Raw genomic sequence first — 18,737 nt, forward strand, 5'->3', positions numbered from 1 at the left:
CTGGAAAACTCACAGCAACCAGTGATTCCGGCCACGAAAGCCTTCGACAACACATTGCCTTTTCTTTGTTCCTTTTTTTAGCATCCAAAAAATCTTTGCTCCTATATCATCATATGCTGACTTTTGTCTTGGGCTTTGTACCCCCTTTTTATCGCCCCTTGCCCTGTTTCTCCACTTCTGGGATGGAGTGGAGGACATGGAGATCTGCCTGCCTCAGGCTCCACTGCTGCAGAGCTGGCTGCAATGGCTCAGCAAGAAGAAGGAAGGAAGGAGGGAGGGAAGAAGGGAGAGAGAGAGAGAATGAGGGAGGGAGGGGGGTCTGGCTCTGGGAGGCTCTGGATGAGAGAGAAAGAGAGAGAAAGATAAATATGTCAGGGGAGGGGGCAGCTGCAGAGGCTCCTCCTCCCCCTGGGCAGCACCAGCCCAGCCCTGTTGTTCTGTCACTGAGCAAAAGGCTGTGGTGGCAGGAGTCCCCCCTTCCTCCCTCCTTCCCTCCTTCCCCTGCCTGGGGCTGTGCTGTCCCCTTGCTAGATGGCTGGCACAGTGGATGACAGAGCCCAGCGAGGCCGGGCGGCACTATGAGGGGTGGGAGCCAGCAAGGCTGTGCCTGCCACCACTTGTTCCGCAAAGTCCTGGCCAAGTGCAGCTGCTGCCCCTCCCGGACACGAGGTGAGTGACTGGCATTCCCAGGATGGGTGCCCCTTTCCCCTCCCTTTCCCCTGACCCTACCCCTTCCCTTGCATGGGCACGGCTTTCTCTGCCCTTTCTCTGCAATGTACTCACATCTTCCCTTGCCCATGCATCATTGCTTGAACTGGGCATCACCCTCTTTGAGCATGGCATGGGCGTTGTCTTTCTTACTGGACAGCACCCTAGCATACCATCCCTAGGCATCATTCTTGCTGCTTGAATACTAATATTTCTTTATTTAGGCATCATAAGTGTGCCAACCTGGCACAACGCTGGCATCAAACAGAATTGCTTTCCACGCCTGGCACTGTGCACTGGACACTTTACTGTCAGGGTGTTGGCACTTGGAGTGGGATTTGCGCTCATCCCTTGTTGCCCAGCCCCACTGCCCTGAGAGTACTGTATAGAATGAGGACACATCAAGCTTCATTGAAGAGGTACCACTCTTTTGTGACCATAATAAATGGGGCACTAACAAGGTGGCTAAGTTTTTTTCCCCTTGTCAGGCGCAACTTGAGAAACTGCAAGTCGCTTCTGGTGCAAGAGAATTGGCTGTCTGCAAGAACGTTGCCTGGATGTTTTACCATGCTGTGGGAGGCTTCTCTCATGCCCCTGCATGGGAAGCTGGAACTGACAGAGGGGAGCTCACCCCTCTTCCCGGATTTGAACCGCCGTCCTGGTGGCACAAGGGTTTAACCTATTGCACCACTGGGGGCTCCTAAGTGAGGAGTGGGCATCGGAAGTGGCAGGGAAAGTTTCCAATGAGAAGCAAGGCTCACTTGGAGAGGACTTATGGCCCAGCATTTTGGTCGATAGATGGTTGAGGATAAAGGGCGAAGGAGAAGGGTGCTTGGGAGTTCAGTGGGTCATTTTTTTAAATACAAAGATGTATTGTAGGAATGTAAGAACATGGGCAAATGTGGCAGAATGCATCCCTGCTTGCGTTCGTGACTGCTGTAGTGTGGTTTGGGTGGATCTGTTCCCCTGTCTCTCACATACATACACTTCAAAGCAGTGCATTTAAGGCTGCAGATACAGAATTGTCTGTGTATCTCTTGGAAATCCATGTGTTCATCTCTGTTTGGGCAGATCTGTCTCTGCGTTCAAGCAATGTCTAGGCTGTGGGGGGGGGGGGGTGTTGCACTGTTTATGGGCAGCTGTGTATACAGGAAGTGTGTCTGTATGAGAAAGAGAGAATGAGAGAGTCTGTCTGTAGGCAACTGAATGTATGTGTTTAAATGTGGGCAGAAGTGTCTCTCTGTATTGCGTGACTGCATTTCGTCTGTATGCTTGTAAGTGCTTATTTTGCAGGAGATGAATTTCATTAGCCGTGCTGTATTGCTGCAACTTCCTGGTGGACTAAGCTTTAGGCACAGGCTTGGGAGTGTATGTTTACCAGTGAGCTGTTAATGTACATAGTTTAAAAACCCTTGGATATATGGAATGCTAAGCAGTACTGCACTGGGATGCTTAAGGTTTCTATGGTTTGTAGGTTGTTGTGAGTTTTCTGGGCAGTATGGCCATGTTCCGGCAGCATTCTCTCCTGACATTTCACCCACATCTATGGCAAGCATCCTCAGAGGTTTCCAACATACCTCACAACTTCTGAGGATGCCTGCCACAGGTGTGGGCGAAACGTCAGGAGAGAATGCTTCTGGAACATGGCCATACAGCCTGGAGAACTCCCAGGAACCCAGTGATTCTAGCCATGAGGTCTGTTGGAAACTAGGCAAGTGAGGTTTATATATCTGGAATGTCCAGGGTGGGAGAAAGAGCTCTTGTCTGTTCGAGGCAAGTGTGAATGTTGCAATTGATCACCTTGATCAGCATTGAATAGTCTTGCAACTTCAAAGCTTGGCTGCTTCCTGCCTGGGGAAATCCTTTGTTGGGAGGTGTCAGCTGGTCCTGATTATTTCTATGGTTTGTTCACCACTCTTACCCAGTTTTCTGGGCCGTATGGCCATGTTCCAGAAGCATTTTCTCCTGACATTTCACCCACATCTATGGCAAGCATCCTCATAGGTTGTGAGGTCTGTTGGAAACTAGGCAAGTGGGGTTTATATATCTGTGGAATGTCCAGGGTGGGAGAAAATGCTCTTGTCTGTTTGAGGCAAGTGTGAATGTTGCAATTGATCACCTTGATCAGCATTTAATAGTCTTGCAACTTCAAAGCTTGGCAGCTTCCTGCCTGGGGGAATCCTTTGTTGGGAGGTGTCAGCTGGTCCTGATTATTTCTATGGTTTGTTCACCACTCTTACCCTCTTGTCCCAGCTCATCTTCATTTTCCACTTGTCTAAATCAGGCTGAAAACAAAAGTATTGATTTCAAGCGGGGATCTAAAGATCATTAATAGTTAATTTTGGGAGTGTAGATGATGTGGAGCCAGGCACTCTATTGTGGGAGTCTGAAACGCTAATAGCAGCTTTGTGGAGGTAGATGCCTGGCAAACAGTACATCCCCTTTGCTGTCCTTTATACCTTCTTCCCACAATAAATGCACCTTGCTATCTGTTGGTCTGTTTTTGAAATTTCATCTCAAGACTTCATTTTTTGTGAAGTCTCTGGGTTCAAATAAGCCTAAATGACTTGCAACTGTTTTTACTTATTTCTTGCAATCTATGCCTTTCCCTTTCCCTCATCATACGCTGGCCCTCTACTCTTGATATGTAGATTGTAGGCCCCTCAGGGCAAAGACTTCTTCTGTTGTTATCATGCAAGAAAATTCCATGCGCACTGTATATCAATGGCAACAACATCTCCATGCAGGTAGCAGGTTGAACCAGACCTTCTGTGTTCAAGGTATCTTTTCCCTGTTGACTCTCCACTGCTGAAGAACTTATGGATGTCCAGCAAGGAATCAGTCCCCTTCCACACAGCTGAATAAAATCCCACTTTATCTGCTTTGAACTGGAATATATGGCAGTGTGGACTCAGATAACCCAGTTCAAAGCAGATATTGTGGGATTTTCTGCCTTGATGTTCTGGGATAGAGGGCTATGTGGAAAGGCCTTCAGTTGGTCGAAGAGCATGTCTTCAGGATACACTCTCCAGTCATGAATAAGAATTTACTGCAGTGGTTCTCAACCTGTGGGTCCCCAGATGTTTTGGCCTTCAACTCCCAGAAATCCTAACAGCTGGTAAACTGGTTGGGATTTCAGGGAGTTGTAGGCCAAAACACCTGGGGACCCATAGGTTGAGAACCATTGATTTACTGTGTCCCTTCTAGAGTGTGGCTATGCTAGTTGTGGTGTTCTGAGAGCTGCAGTTCAAAACAAAAACTATATTGTCGAAGGCTTTCCTGGCTGGAATCACTGGGTTGTTGTAGATTTTTCGGGCTGTATGGCCATGTTCTAGAAGCATTCTCTCCTGATGTTTCGCCTGCATAACCTCTGAGGATGCTTGCCATATAATGCAGGTGAAACATCAGGATAGAATGCTTCTAGAACATGGCCATATAGCCCGAAAAACCTACAACAGCCCAAAAACTATATTTTGCAAACACTAGGCTCTTTTTTGATGAACACGAATCCTTCTTCTTCTGGGGTGAGGGAATATACCATCTGCAAGGACATTGCTCAGGGGAATGTTTTGATGTTTTACTATCCTTGTGTGTGGCTTCTCTCATGTCCCCACATGGGGAGCTGGAGCTGACAGAGGGAGCTCAACCTCTCCCCAGGTTCAAACCACTGACCTGTCTGTCAGCAGTCTTGCTGGCACAAGGGTTTAACTCAGTGTGCCACTGGACGCAGTTTCTCAAGTTGCTCCTGTCATGAAAAAAGCAAACAAACAAAACAGGAATCTGAAAATATACCCAACAATTCCTCATGGCTTCATGTTGAGGGGAGGATTGGTTGTAATGGGTAAACTAACTTTCAGCAAAGGTTCTCCTCCTTTGTTTTTGTTTTTCGTAACTTATTGATAATTCCACTCTCAGTTTCCCAAGGAATTCCAGTGTGGTTCTTTGGAACACACTTTGAAGATCATTGGGCTAGGGCAATTTATGTATGTCTCTCTCTGTATGTTTCTTCAAACAGAAATATAAAAAAGTGACATACAAAAGGATATTGCAGCACCTTTGAGAATAACCGGGAGAGGGGTGTTTGTAGCATAAGCTTTCATCGTTTCTGTCTATGAAACCTTATGCTGCAAATGTCTTTCAGTTAGTCTCAAGGCTGCTACAAAATTCCTTGGTATGCTGATACAGACTTTGGATACTAAATAGCTGCATAAAGAAATATAAGGATGTGTGAATTCTTGATTGGTTCTGTCCGGAGCCATCTATCAATTTTATATCAGTCTACTTTTGAATTTCCCTTGTGTTTTCTTCAAAGACATAGCCACATTAGCTTGGATCAGTATTCAAAGGGATATTGTAGCACCTTTGAGATTCTCTCTTCTTTTTGTGTCAGGGGCGACTTGAGAAACTGCAAGTTGCTTCTTGTGTGAAAGAATTGGCCATCAGCAAGGACGTTGCCCAGGGGATGCCCAGGTGTTTTGGTGTTTTACCATCCTTGTGGGAGGCTTCTCTCATGCCCCCGTATGGGGAGCTGGAGCTAACAGAGGGAGCTCATCCGCACTCTTCCTAGATTCAAACCTTTGACCTGTTGGTCTTCAGTCCTGCCAGCACAAGGGTTTTAACCCATTGTGCTACCTTTGAGATTAATCTTTGAGATATTTTTTTTGTCGTGTCAGGAGCGACTTGAGAAATTGCAAGTTGCTTCTTGTGTGAGAGAATTGGCCGTCAGCAAGGACGTTGCCCAGGGGATGCCCAGATGTTTTGGTGTTTTACAATCCTTGTGGGTTGAACCCCTCTGCCAGCAGGACTGAAGACCGACAGGTTGCAGGTTCGAATCCAGGAGGAGGCAGATGAGCACCCTCTATCAACTCCAGCTCCTCATACAGGGACAGGAGAGAAGCCTCTCACAAGGATGATAAAACATCAAATCATCCAGGCGTCCCCCGGTCAACGTCCTTGCAGACGGCCAATTCTCTCACACCAGAAGTGACTTGAAGTTTCTCAAGTTGCTCCTGATCTGACCAAACAAACAAACAAAAAACATCCTTGTGGGCGGCTTCTCTCATGTCCCCGTGTGGGGAGCTGGAGCTAACAGAGGGAGCTCATCCGCACTCTTCCTGGATTCAAACCTCTGACCTGTTGGTCTTCAGTCCTGCCAGCACAAGGGTATAACCCATTTGAGATTAATCTTTGAGATTAACCAAGAGAAAGAAGTTTGTAGGATAAGCCTTTTGAAGAGTAATGAAGTAGGCTCAATCTACAAAAGCTTGTGTTACAGACTTTCTCTGAATCTCAGATGCTAAAATATCTTAGAATCATAGAGTATGGGCAGTGGCGGCTCAACCCATTACGCAAAGTAAGCATTTGCAGTATAGTTGATTTTGCCCAGGGGCGCTCTTGAGGCGCTCTTGGAGGAAAATAGACCTTGACATATGCGAGTTGTAGTTACTGGGATGTATAGTTCACCTACAATCAAAGAGCATTCTGAACTCCACCAATGATGGAATTGAACCAAATATGGCACACAGAACTCCCACGATGAACAGAAAATATATATCAGTGATTGGTTGGGATACTGTTTGCTTACCTTTGAAAATTACCTCGGGCCGCCTCTGCATATGGGCCATCTAATCCAAGCCTGTCATACAGGAAATCCACAATCAAAGGCTCCCTGACAGATGGCCATCCAGGTTCTGTTTAAAAGTTTCCAAGGAAGGAGCTTCCACCACACTTGGAGGCAGAGAGTTCCACTGCTGAACGGCTCTTACAGTCAGGAAATTCTTCCTAATGTTCAGGTGGAGTCTCCTTTCCTGCAATTTGAACCCATTGCTCCGAGTTCTAGACACCAGGACAGCAGAAAACAAGCCTGCTCCCTCATCCTTATGGCATTTTTTCACATATTTGTACATGGGTATCATCCACATCCCTCTTTTGATTTATGCACATATCCAGTTCTGTAAAACCTGGTGATTATATTCTTTCTCTGCCAGAGCAGCTCTACCCTCTTCTCCAAGTGGTGGTAATGATTGCACATGTTCATCTTCGCAAGTAGAACTAATCATGGGGAAAGAAAGCAGCAATTGCCAACAAGCAGTCAAAAGGAATACCACTGCCATTCAAGATTGCATGAAATGTTCAGAATCTAGTCTGGCATCTCATTAATAGCGCTGTGCACATGTTATTGACAAGCTGGAATGTATCCAGAGAAGGGTGACTAAAATGATCAAGGGTCTGGAGAACAAGCCCTATGAGGAGCGGCTTAAGGAGCTGGGCATGTTTAGCCTGAAGAAGAGAAGGCTGAGAGGAGATATGATAGCCATGTATAAATATGTGAGAGGAAGTCACAGGGAGGAGGGAGCAAGCTTGTTTTCTGCTTCCCCAAAGACTAGGACGCAAAACAACAGCTCCAAACTGCAAGAAAGGAGATTCCATCTGAACATGAGGAAGAACTTCCTGACTGTGAGAGCTGTTCAGCAGTGGAACTCTCTGCGCTGGAGTGTGGTGGAGGCTCCTTCTTTGGAAGCTTTTAAACAGAGGCTGGATGGCCATCTGTCAGGGGTGCTTTGAATGCAATCTTGCTTCTTGGCAGGGGGTTGGACAGGATGGCCCATGAGGTCTTTTCCAACTCTATGATTCTATGATTCTATGTCTAAAGGGGACTGGGGTGTGGGTGGAGGCTGCTTCTGACATCCAGGATAGACTACTGCAATGTGCTCTACATGGGGTTGCCTTTGAAGACGGTTCGGAAGCTTCAAATAGTCCAACAAGAGGCAGTCAGGTTAATAACTGGGGCGGCATACAGAGCGCACACAACTCCCATGTTACGTCAGCTCCGCTGGTTGCCTGTTTGCTACTGGGCACAATTCAAAGTGCTGGCTTTCAACTATAAAGCCCTAAACGGCCCTGGCGCAGTTTACCTGTCTGAACGCATCTCCCTTTACAAACTACTGTGGAAACTGAGATCTTCTGAGGAGGCCCTGTTCTTGGTCCAGTTACCACCACAGGCACGTTTGGTGGGGATGAGAGACAGGGCCTTCTCAGTGATTGCCCCCCACTTATAGAACTCCCTTCCTGGCAATATTAGCCCTCTCCCTCCTGTCTTTCAGAAGGATGATGAAGACCTGGCTGTGGGACCAAGCCTTTGAGGCAGTGCAGGGAGGCAAACTGATGTTCTGAGAGGGTTTTAAGCAACTTTTAATGTGAATATTAGTGATTTTCATGTTTGTATATATTTATGGTTTTACGTCCTGGCATTGAATGTTTACCGTATATATGTTGTGCTCTGCCCTGAGTCCCCTTCAGGGTGAGAAGGGTGAAATATAAATGTTTTCAATTAATTAATTAATTAAGGGCTGCTTTGTGAGGTGATGCACCTTGACTGATTGTTGCATTGAGATAGCAAGAAATGACCAGTAAGTAGACCTATTTCGAGGGAAATGTCTCAATTGTAAGAAATTGCCAGGAGTGTGTCTGCACTAGAGAACTAGACCAGTTTGATCCCACTTTAAATGCCATGGAAACTTGGGATTTGTTGAGGCACTTCGAATTGAGCGCATGAGATCCTCCTCTGAAGAGGCACTCCTCTGAAGTACCATTTCTCCACAGTAAGAAATCCTTGGACTTGGTAGGATGAAGCCATGTGGGATGGAGTTCAAGTGGGATCAAACTCTTCTGTGTAATATAATCTGAAAAATTTATGTTAAAGGAAGCAACACTTACAATGGTTACTGTTTTAATGGACCTAGTTTCCATGCAAGAACCATCGGGAGCTGTAGTTGTTATGCGTTAGGTGTATTTATAGGTTCTGTAATTTCTCTAACGCAGTGCCATTAGCTCAGAAATGAGAAATTTGGTCCTCCAGAGGTTTCTGGACTGCAACTCTCATTTGCCCTAGCCAGCCCAGCCAGTGATGAAGGGTGGGAGGACTTTCAAAGGAAGTAGCAACTTCTGAAGGCATGTTCCTTATTGAAGACTGGTTTAAGTTTAAATTACAGGTGCAACTAAATAATGTAATAATTTCAGACAGGAGATTGATGAGGAGGCTGTTTAGTCAAAGGCTTTCATGGCCCGAATCACTGGATTGCTGTGAGTTTTCCGGGCTGTATGGCCATGTTCCAGAAGCATTCTCTTCTGACGTTTCACCCGTATCTGTGGCAGAAACTAGGCAAGTGAGGTTTATATATCTGTGGAATGTCCAGGGTGGGAGAAAGAACTCTTGTCTGTTTGAGGAAAGTGTGAATGTTGCAATTGGCCACCTTGATTAGCATTTCATGACCTTGCAGCTTCAAAGCCTGGCTGGTTGCTGCCTGGAGGTATCCTTTGTTAGGAGATGTTTCCTGGCCCTAATTGATTCTTTTTGGGATTCTTGTCTGGAATGTGGGCAATTCATCAGGAGAGAATTCTTCTGGAACATGGCCATACAGCCTGGAACACTCACAGCAATCCTATGATTTAGTTTGTTTGCTACTTAGGGTTGCCAGAATGGAGTAGGCCCTTGTCACTTTAACAGTAGTATGGAACCAGGAATTCCTGCAATTGATACTTATTATCTGTTTGCATGACAAGCAATCTCTGCTGAAATTCCCATCTCTGCACAGCCAGCAAAGGTACAGGAATCTTCTCCAATGTTCAGTCTGGAATTCTTTGCCATTATTGTTTTTGTCCTTCAAAATGGATGTGACTGAATTGGTTTCTGTACATTTGAAATTGGAGGATGGCTGGGGTGTTACCTTGTTCTTCCTCCTTAGATATCTCGGGCTCATCCTTTCATGAAGCTGCAAGTCCTGCATTTATAGTTCCCCAGAGCTCCTTGTTCAACCTTCAATCTCTGCTTCATTGTGGCTGGGCCACTGGTTTGATGAATTTGAACAAGGCCTTTTAGGACCTTAGAAACAGTTGCCACTGGTCCTTGTGAACCTGGGACAAAGGGTATGGAAGATGGTAGCCTTCTATTCCCATCGCTGAAATAATTAGGAGCACCCAATGGTTCAATGGGTTAAACCCTTGTGCCAGCAGGACTGCTGACTGATAGGTCAACAGTTCAAATTCAGAGAGAGCTGGTTGAGCTCCCTCTGTCAGCTCCAGCTCCCCATGCGGGGACATGAGAGAAGCCTCCCACAAGGATGGTAAAATATCAAACATCAGGACATCCCCTGGGAAATGTCCTTGCAGATGGTACCACCTCCTTTGTAAGCGTGGTTGGTGGGGATGAGAGACAGGGCTTTCTCGTGGTGGCCCCTTGGCTGTGGAACTCCCTAGCGAAATCCGATCAGCTCCCTCCCTCCAGATCTTTAGAAAGAAATTAAAAACGTGACTGTGGGACCAAGCCTTGGACAGTATATTTATTGCAATAAGTGACATAGAATAAGTGCAGTTATGACCCAAATGGCTCCTGGACTATGATTTGAGATTGTGTGGTTTTAATAAAAGGTTTTAATGCTTAGATGTTTTTTTAATTCTATGGTTTTTAATGCATGTGATTAATTTGTTGTATGTCCGTATATGCATTGAATTGTTGCCTACTTGTAAGCCTGCTCTGGGTCCCCTTTGGGTTGAGAAGGCCAGGGTATAAATATAGGAAATAAATAAATAATAGCAAGAACTTAATCTGAGCCAAGTTTCAGGAAAATAATATTTTTAATCATGCACAGCTTACCTTGCCTCATGATTGGGTTAATCATGGCATTTTCTGGTTTGTTAATGGGATTAGGAGCCAGTGTGGCATAGTAGTTTGAGCATTCAGACCAGGGTTTGGATTCCTGTTCAGTGGTGCAATGGGTTAAACTCCTGTGCCGGCAGGACTGAAGACCGACAAGTCGGAGGTTCGAATCCGAGGAGAGTACGGATGAGCTCCCTCTATCAGCTCCAGCTCTCGATGCGGGGACATGAGAGAAGCCTCCCCTGGGCAACATCCTTGCAGATGGCCAATTCTCCCACACCAGAAGCTACTTGCAGTTTCTCCAGACATGACAAAAAAAGAAAAAAGAAACCCATTGGGTGACCTTGATTGAGTCATACTTTCTCAGCCTCAGAAGAAAGCCCTTGCAAACCTCTTCTGAGCCAATCTTGTCAAGAAAACCCTGTGGTAGGATTTAGGGCTGCCATGGGCTAGAACTGATTTGAAGGCATACAACAAAAGCAGCAGATGGGATTTCAACAAGATTTCAGGGTCAAAAATGTAGCTTGCACACAAGCTGGTGAGATGCAGCGTCTCTTAGTTTAAAAAAATCCAGGCTTAGGGAATAAGGGTCAGGATGAGTAGAGGGGAAAGACCAACCTTTCTTGCCTCTTCTGCTCCACAGGATTTCCTTGAGAATCTGACCCTAGAATAGAGGCTGGCCCAAGCCCAGGCTTCTGTGAGTCACCATCCACGCTACAGCTGGCTGCTCCAGTTACCAACAACTCCTCCAGTTCAGATAGGACTGGAACTGCTCCCAGATTTTGGGGTGAGGGAGCGTTGCTATACTTTGCCCCTGCCTCCTTGCTTCCTTTGCCCCGGCCTCAATAAACAAGGCACTGGAAACATTTCCCGCAGTGAATGGGTGGAAACATTTGTGAGGTCTAATGTGGGGGGAGTTGGGAGTCCCATCTGTGGACTCAGGTCGTGGAACTGCTTCCAAATTCAGGAGAATGAAAATATTTTTAAGAAGGGAGTGCCTCTGAGTTTGTGCAAAGTATTTTCCATGTCACATTGAGTGAAAAAACAGCTACTGCACTGGAAGTGAAGTAAGTGTCTCTGGCTAGACATGATGCATGACTGAGCTGTAACACTTCATTTTTGGAATTTAGTTCTGGGATGCCTATTCATGCATACATATCTCAAATTTAGATGGAACAGGCTAGGCAACAATATAGTAGTATATGCTGCATGGAATGGAGCAAGTGAGCTCTGAACCATTTCCATCTACAAAGTGCAATGGATTAGAATTTGAAGTTCAGGGGTACCCATTACTTTTCAGAACGACCTCTCTCTGGGCAAGGAGTTTTGAATTTCTGTAGTATCAACATGTACAAAATCGATGGGCAGATCTTTTTTGCCTGTAAGAAGCCGCTCAGCAAAGATGTGCTTGTTAGCATGGGGGGGGGGGGGGGGTGCTTACTCATGGGTTGAGTAGCTATGCCTTGTATTTTTGAGCCCCCAGTGGTGCAATGGATTAAACCAGGGGTCCTCAAACCAAGGCCCAGGGGCCGGATACGGCCCTCCAAGGTCGTTTACCTGGCTCTCACTCAGAATCAACCTAAGTCTGAAAACACACAACAACAACAATCCTTTCTCATCAGCCAAAAGCAGGCCCACACTTCCCATTGAAATACTAATAAGTTTATATTTGTTTAAATTGTTTTTCATTTTAATTACTGTATTATTTTAAGTGTTTTTGCACTACAAATAAGACATGTGCAATGCACTTAGGAATTCATGTGGTTTTCAAATTATAATCCGTCCCTTCAACAGTTTGAGGGACTATGACCTGGCCCTCTGTTTAAAAGGTTTGCGGACCCCTGGGTTAAACCCTTCTGCTAGCTGAACTGCTGACCAAAAGGTTGGTGGTTCGAATCCGGGAAGTGGAGTGAGCTCCTATCTGTCAGCTCCAGCTTCCCATGCGCAGAGATGAGAGAAGCCTTCCACAGGATGGTAAAACATCCGGGCGTTCCCTTGGCAATGTCCTTGCAGACAGCCAATTCTCTCACACTAGAAGCTACCTGCAGTTTCTCAAGTTATTCCTGACACGAAAAAAAAAATCCTTGTATTTTAAATTCTGAACCACCCCTTTGTAAGTCTGTTTTACTAATCCAGACTATCAGTGTGATTCTTTTGCTCCAGACTTAGTTTGGAACCCTCACTTTGCCCATAAACATAAATTTTTATTTGTCGTGTCAGAGCAACCAGTCAATTATATTACATTTCTAACAGAGCAAAGCAAACAAACAGACAAAATACAAAATTTGTGAGTTTGGTAGTTGATTAAATGTCCTTTGACCAGTAGCTGACCACTTGGAGTATCTCTGGTGTTACTATAAGAAGGTCCTCCATTGTGCATGTGGCAGGGCTCAGGTTGCATTGCAGCAGGTGGTTAGTGGTTTGCTCTTCTCCACACTCGCATGTTGAGGATTCCACTTTGTAGCCCCATTTCTGAAAGTTGGCTCTGCATCTTGTGGTGCCAGAGCGCAGTCTGTTCAGCGCCTTCCAAGTCGCCCAGTCCTCTGTGTGCCCAGGGGGAGTCTCTCATTTGGTATCAGCCATTGGTTGATGTTCTGGGTTTGAGCCTGCCACTTTTGGACTCTTGCTTGCTGAGGTATTCCAGCGAGTGTCTCTGTAGATCTTAGAAAACTATTTCTAGATTATTATTATTATTATTTATTTGGGGTTCTTTTACCCCGCCCTTCTCACCCCGAAGGGGACTCAGGGCGGCTTACAAAAGCAAGGCACAATTTGATGCCTGCATCATAAAAACAATCAAACACAAAATTACATCAATACACAGTTAACACCAAATATACATTATAACCATAAAATCAATAAAATCAATAAAACCAAATACAAACCCAGTTTCTCCTCTTACATGGTCAGCGTTGGCTACTCATAGATCTAGTTTTACGTTCCACTTCATCAATCCTGCTGGTCTTACTCGCCTGGTTGTCTGATTTAATTGCCGGAGTGCCCAAAGGCCTGGTCCCATAACCAAGTCTTCACCCTTCTCTTAAAGGCAAGGAGGGATGATGATGCCCTGATTTCCCCCGGGAGTGAGTTCCACAGGTGAGGGGCCACCACTGAGAAAGCCCTGCTCCTCGTCCCCACCAGCCTCACTTGTGACAGTGGTGGGGTCGATAGCAGGGCCTCCCCAGATGATCTCAGACTCCGAGGTGGGACGTAGATTTAAGTCGTTGACGTGCTGGCTGATACCCAAACAGGGGATGAGCTGGAGATGTCTCTGCCTTGGTCCTTTCACTATTGGCTGCTACTTCCTGGCGGATTAGGAAGCTGGAAGAACCTTCATCTCTTTCAAGCATTATTTTACCGATTTTGATGATGGATGGTAGCATCACAGAGTGGCAACAAGGCTAAAAACACAAGAGCCAAGCTTAAGCCTATAGCGTTGTTCAGGATCATTGTGTGGCTTTGAGGTTGTGGGGTTTCAAATGATCCCTCTGGCGTGATTCACACTTGCCCTTTCCCTTGCACCTGGTTCTCAGGTGTTTGTATAATCCACAGCAGCTGCTTCTCACGGCCACTGCCAGACTGCCCTTCCTCTGTCTCCTTTATCTGTGCATCTTCTTGCATATTGATATCTGAAAGAGGACAAGAAGCCTCTTCAAATATTGTCCCAGACAGGAGTGGATCTGGATGTTATTAGCAGTCTTGGGTGACCATGGAAGCTGCTCTCCTTACTCACACATTCCATCCCTCCTGAATCATTGCATTGGATAATAATATAATAAATGTTTTCCTTCACTATGCTGGCTAGGCTGCTGGAAATTGTAGTCCAACAACATCTGGGAAGAAGCACAGTTCTGTCCTTCTTTGTATCACAATATGATTGACAATCTAGCATGAACTGCAATATGAGGCTTAATACTCAAGTGGAAGAGAATAGGAAAAGAGGGAGGCTGCAATACTAATGGAGCAGTTCAGGAAAAGGAAGCCATGGATATGAGTTTACAGGGGGCTCTTTTGCAGATAGTATTAATAAGGTCACTTGAATTTGAAACCACATTTGACTACACATAAGAGCAGGGCAACTCCTTTGTTTGCAACAGCCACTTATCCTCACTTTATCTAAGTTTGGGGGCCCTTCCAGACAGGACTTATATCCCAGGATCTGATCCCAGGTTTTCTGCTTTAAACAGAAAACCTGGGATCGGATCCTGGGATATTGGGCCTGTCTGGAAGTGCCCGGGGCCATCTTGTTGATCGTGAGAAACAATTTGCCTGGTTGACTCCTTGTGAGTAGATGATTTGCTACAGAGAGTACAGAACTGCCATAACTTGTGGAAAGTTTCAAGCAGATGCTGAGCAGTTGCTACACTGACCCTGAGAAACAAAACAGGTAACTTTTTAATAGCATTCGTGACACTAAGCTCCTCATCACATACACTGGAAATCACCGTATATTCCGGCATATAAGACGCCTGGGTGTATAAGAGGACCCCCAACTTTTCCAGTTAAAATATAGAGTTTGGGGTATACTCACTGTATAAGACTATCCCTCTTCCAACACACAGCAAATAATTTTTTAAAAGCATCAGATTTAATTTCAATATGGTAATTTTTCTATTACTGTACCTCCTTCTCTGCCTCTCAGATCTTGCACATGCGCACCTGCACCGCTTCACTGCAGTCTTCAGGAGCGAGATCTGAGAGGCAGAGGAGGAGGTACGGTAATAGGATACAAGGGCAGGCCAGACAGGTAAAAGAGTTGTGGTTTCTGGGCCAAGAGCCACTCTATCTCTTTTTTCCATATCCCGGGCGCCCCGGACGCCTGCAGCTTGCTCCACCCTTCACTTACACTTTCCTGGTGAGGCACCCCTTCACCTCACCATCGGGACCACATTAAGTCCACGAGCCTTGATGAATGTATTTTCTTCTATCATACTTGTACAGCGTCGCCCTTAATGCTTTCATACAGTCGCTGCATATGGCAGGGACGCGGCCACTGCCATTTTTGAGCTCCTCTCACAATTTGCAGCAACCACAGATTCTCCAATCCAGATTGGAAGTTTCAGCACCCGATCTATAAGACGACTCCTGGCGTATAAGACTACTCCCGCATATAAGATGACTCCCATGCACAAGGCTACTCCAGCATATAAGATGACTCCCGTGTATAAGACTACTCCTCCCGCGTATAAGATGGCCCCTGACTTTTGAAAAGATTTTCTTGGGTTAAAAAGTAGTCTTATACGCCAGAATACATGGTAACTTGTGTTGGGAGGAGATTGCTTCTTGCACTTTTCTCATTTTTTAAAGAGTTGTATGGAAACACTACAAAGGTATTTATAGAGCTGTGCTCATGTTGGCTGATAAATCCTGGGAACTGAAGTCTAGAAAAGTGAGACTTTTCCAAGCTGATAATATGTCATTGTGATACAGATCTGCACACCACTATTTCTGGTGGTTCGTGATGCCCTGCTAACTGAGGCCAAGATTTATCTCTTCCAACATTTACCAGGCTCACATAATGCTGGGCATGGAGATCCCATCTAAAGCTTTGGTTTCCTTGTTACTTTGCTTCCTTGAGAGCATCTTGAAATGCAACATTAATGTTTGTCTCTAGACATAATAGGTAAAAAGCAACCACAAAGTTCTTTACTGAAGGAAGAAAACAACCACAAAGTTCTTTACTGAAGAAAATTCTTGTAGTCATTTCAAGTAGAGAGTGCCTGCTGAAGCTGTTCCAATTTCAGATAACTTATCTGGAGAGATAATGGCTGGCAAGAGGGGAAGGACAGCAGTGATCTGCTCGAAACTACACGATTAGCTGTGTCATTATTTGGAGAAAAGATCACTCCTTGACCTTGATAGAGACTGAGATCTGGGGATCATTTTCTGTATGTGGGATGCTGAATTTAAATCTAAAATGAGAAAATAACTCCAGTGTCCCTAGTTGCTCTTGCAGCCACAAACAAGCATGGTTTAGGTTTGTCCTCTTTTTTCCTTTTCTTGTTTTGTCTGAAGCTCAGTCCTATGTCATTATCCAGTACACTCAAATTGAGCAAGTAGGGCCTTCTTTACTATAAAAATGACTTAGGCAAGGGGTTGACAATCTACATAACTCATGTGGATCCTGACTGTAATTGAATTCACCTCCTGCCAACTTCCCACAAATCAGTCTTTCCTTATTGCTGCAGGAGTGTGGAGAGTCCCTTGCGGTCAGAAAAGTGGATTGCTAGGAAGTTTTGTATGTGCTAGGGATATTATTTGTTTTCCAGTGGGAAAAAAATGGGTCTCTCGGCAGTTAGGAAGCATGATTGGGAATAGTAAAAGTAGAACAATTAGTAGCATCACTAGGGAGCTTAAGGGAATGTGAACTAGATATGTGCATTGGGGAAAACCTTGTCCTGTTTTGTGTCATAGCTTTTGTTGGGGGCTTGAACTGTTTTTTGTAAGCCTCCCAAAATTAGGAGGGTTGTTTTCAGTCCTTTCATTTTGGGGCCCGAAAATCAGACCATTATTGGGGGGGGGGGCTTCCCAATCACTGGCTCCCCTTCCCGGCAGGCATGTAGCCAGGGGGGGCCTTGGGGGCTTCAGCCCCCCCCCCCAAATTCTCATGGTAGTCTGCGAAAAGGCCTTACTAGTACATTATTTAAACTGTTATGTTTATTCATATCATGATCTGATCACCATGTTCAATATATCCCATACGCATGGGGGTATTGGGGTAACGATACAAAAGGTTTGCTAGGTAGACCCTCTTTCACTCAGACTCAGCCCCCCCTGAATCAAACTCAGCCCCCCCTCCCCCGAATCAAAATCTTGGCTACGGGCCTGCTTCCTGGCATGCGTTCTTCTTACCTGGCACCTGTTGTTTCTACTCTTAGAGGCACTTGGTTGTAGGCACTGGCATGTGCATGAGCTTTCTGGGCATGTGCATGAGCATTTAGGCAGGCCTGGAAAGCGCGCACACCTACCAGTGCTGCAGGCTCACTTCGTGCCTGCCTGCCTGCACACCCCACCACACACAACCCGCCATACTCTGAGAGTGCGTGTGTCCCGAGGCATGCAGGCAGGTCTGGAGTGCACTTGCACCTGAGCTCTGGACCTACCTGCCTGCACGCCCCACCACACACACACGCACACGCACACTTTCCAAGGCAAGGAGGCAAGTTCAGATGCACAAGAAAGCAAACTTTTGTGTTGAGCAGATTTTTGTGTGGGGAGGGTCTTCCTGTTTCATGCTTCCGAAGAAACGAGATACATGAAAGAAACGGTAGGAACAAATTTTGTGCACATGTCTAGTGTGCACTGCACTGGGTGAGACCAAAATGACTGCTTATAAAATTGCTCTGTAATAGTTCACTAGAAACTAATAATTTTTTTATTAAAAACAATATACCTGTAGTTAGATATAACCTAAAAAGGGATTTGGTGTAATCCCATTTTACGTGTACTGATTTTTGTTGTGAACAAATTAGATGGCTTTCCATAACTCTCTTGGCTGCAGTTCTCCATCTCCAATTGTGTGTTGTTCTTATTGATATCAAACATGCATAAATAATTTACAAGTTACAACCATTGTGCTTAACTATGATAGCAAAAGAGAATGTCTGTAGCAGCAATACCTTTAGGCCATTATGCTAGATGCTTTAGGCCATTATGCTAGCAATAACTTTAGGCCATTATGTAACCGTCCTGAATCCGCCAGGTGAGATAGGGTGGGTTATAAATAAAGTATTTGTGTGTGTGTGTGTGTGTGTGTGTGTGTGTGTCTGGAGCAACTTGAGAAACTGCAAGTCGCTTCTGGTGTGAGACGCCCCAATGTTTGTAGGAGGCTTCTCTCATGTCCTTGCATGGGAAGCTGAAGCTGACAGAGGGAGCTCACCCACTCTCCCCAGATTCTAACCACTGACCTATTGGCCAGCAGTCCTGCTGGCACAAGGGTTTAACCCATTGCACCACCGTGGGCTCCAATGAAGTATTATTATTATTATTATTATTATTATGCTCATAATCTGACAGTTATTTCTAGTTGCCATTTGAGTTACACCCACATTTCAAATTAAAGTTGCTAGTTGGGATTAAGAGTAGCTATCTAGAAACAAAAAAATAATGAAGAGGGATGCTTATAATTTATTGGTAAATTGTGGATATTTCAACATTTCATGAAACATTTTTGGTGGTTGTCCAGATTGCGGTGCCCAGTTCCAAGTTGACATTCTAAACAAGATTCTTTCTAGAAGGGGAAAAAGAAGATGGGAGCCTGTCATAAATCACCCGAAAATACTTTCAGAAGGGGTTACAAAACAGGAGAGAGTTCTCTAAGATTGTACCACCAAGATTTCTGAGCCATAAGAGAGAGAGAGAAAAAAACAAAAGA

General features: G+C 45.3%; 2 protein-coding genes across 7 annotated transcripts in view; both read left to right on the forward strand.

The window, feature by feature from the left end:
• Nucleotides 1–18,737, forward strand: part of DTX3 (deltex E3 ubiquitin ligase 3) — a 152,782-nt gene that overhangs the window by 100,588 nt on the left and 33,457 nt on the right. The gene's annotated exons all lie outside the window — the stretch shown is intronic.
• The window catches only part of ARHGEF25 (Rho guanine nucleotide exchange factor 25), a 128,865-nt gene that overhangs the window by 45,618 nt on the left and 64,510 nt on the right, over nucleotides 1–18,737 (forward strand). The window contains exon 1 of one of the 6 annotated variants that reach the window (XM_060762964.2): nucleotides 374–669. The exons of the other annotated variants lie outside the window; for them this stretch is intronic. Within the exon in view, the coding sequence (XP_060618947.2) occupies nucleotides 579–669 (91 nt within the window). The 5' untranslated portion in view covers nucleotides 374–578. Of the gene's footprint in view, nucleotides 1–373; nucleotides 670–18,737 lie in introns of those variants that run through there. 6 annotated transcript variants of the gene reach the window in all.

Source organism: Anolis sagrei, chromosome 2 (genome assembly GCF_037176765.1).
Source record: "Anolis sagrei isolate rAnoSag1 chromosome 2, rAnoSag1.mat, whole genome shotgun sequence".
Classification (NCBI taxonomy): Eukaryota; Metazoa; Chordata; class Lepidosauria; order Squamata; family Dactyloidae; genus Anolis; species Anolis sagrei.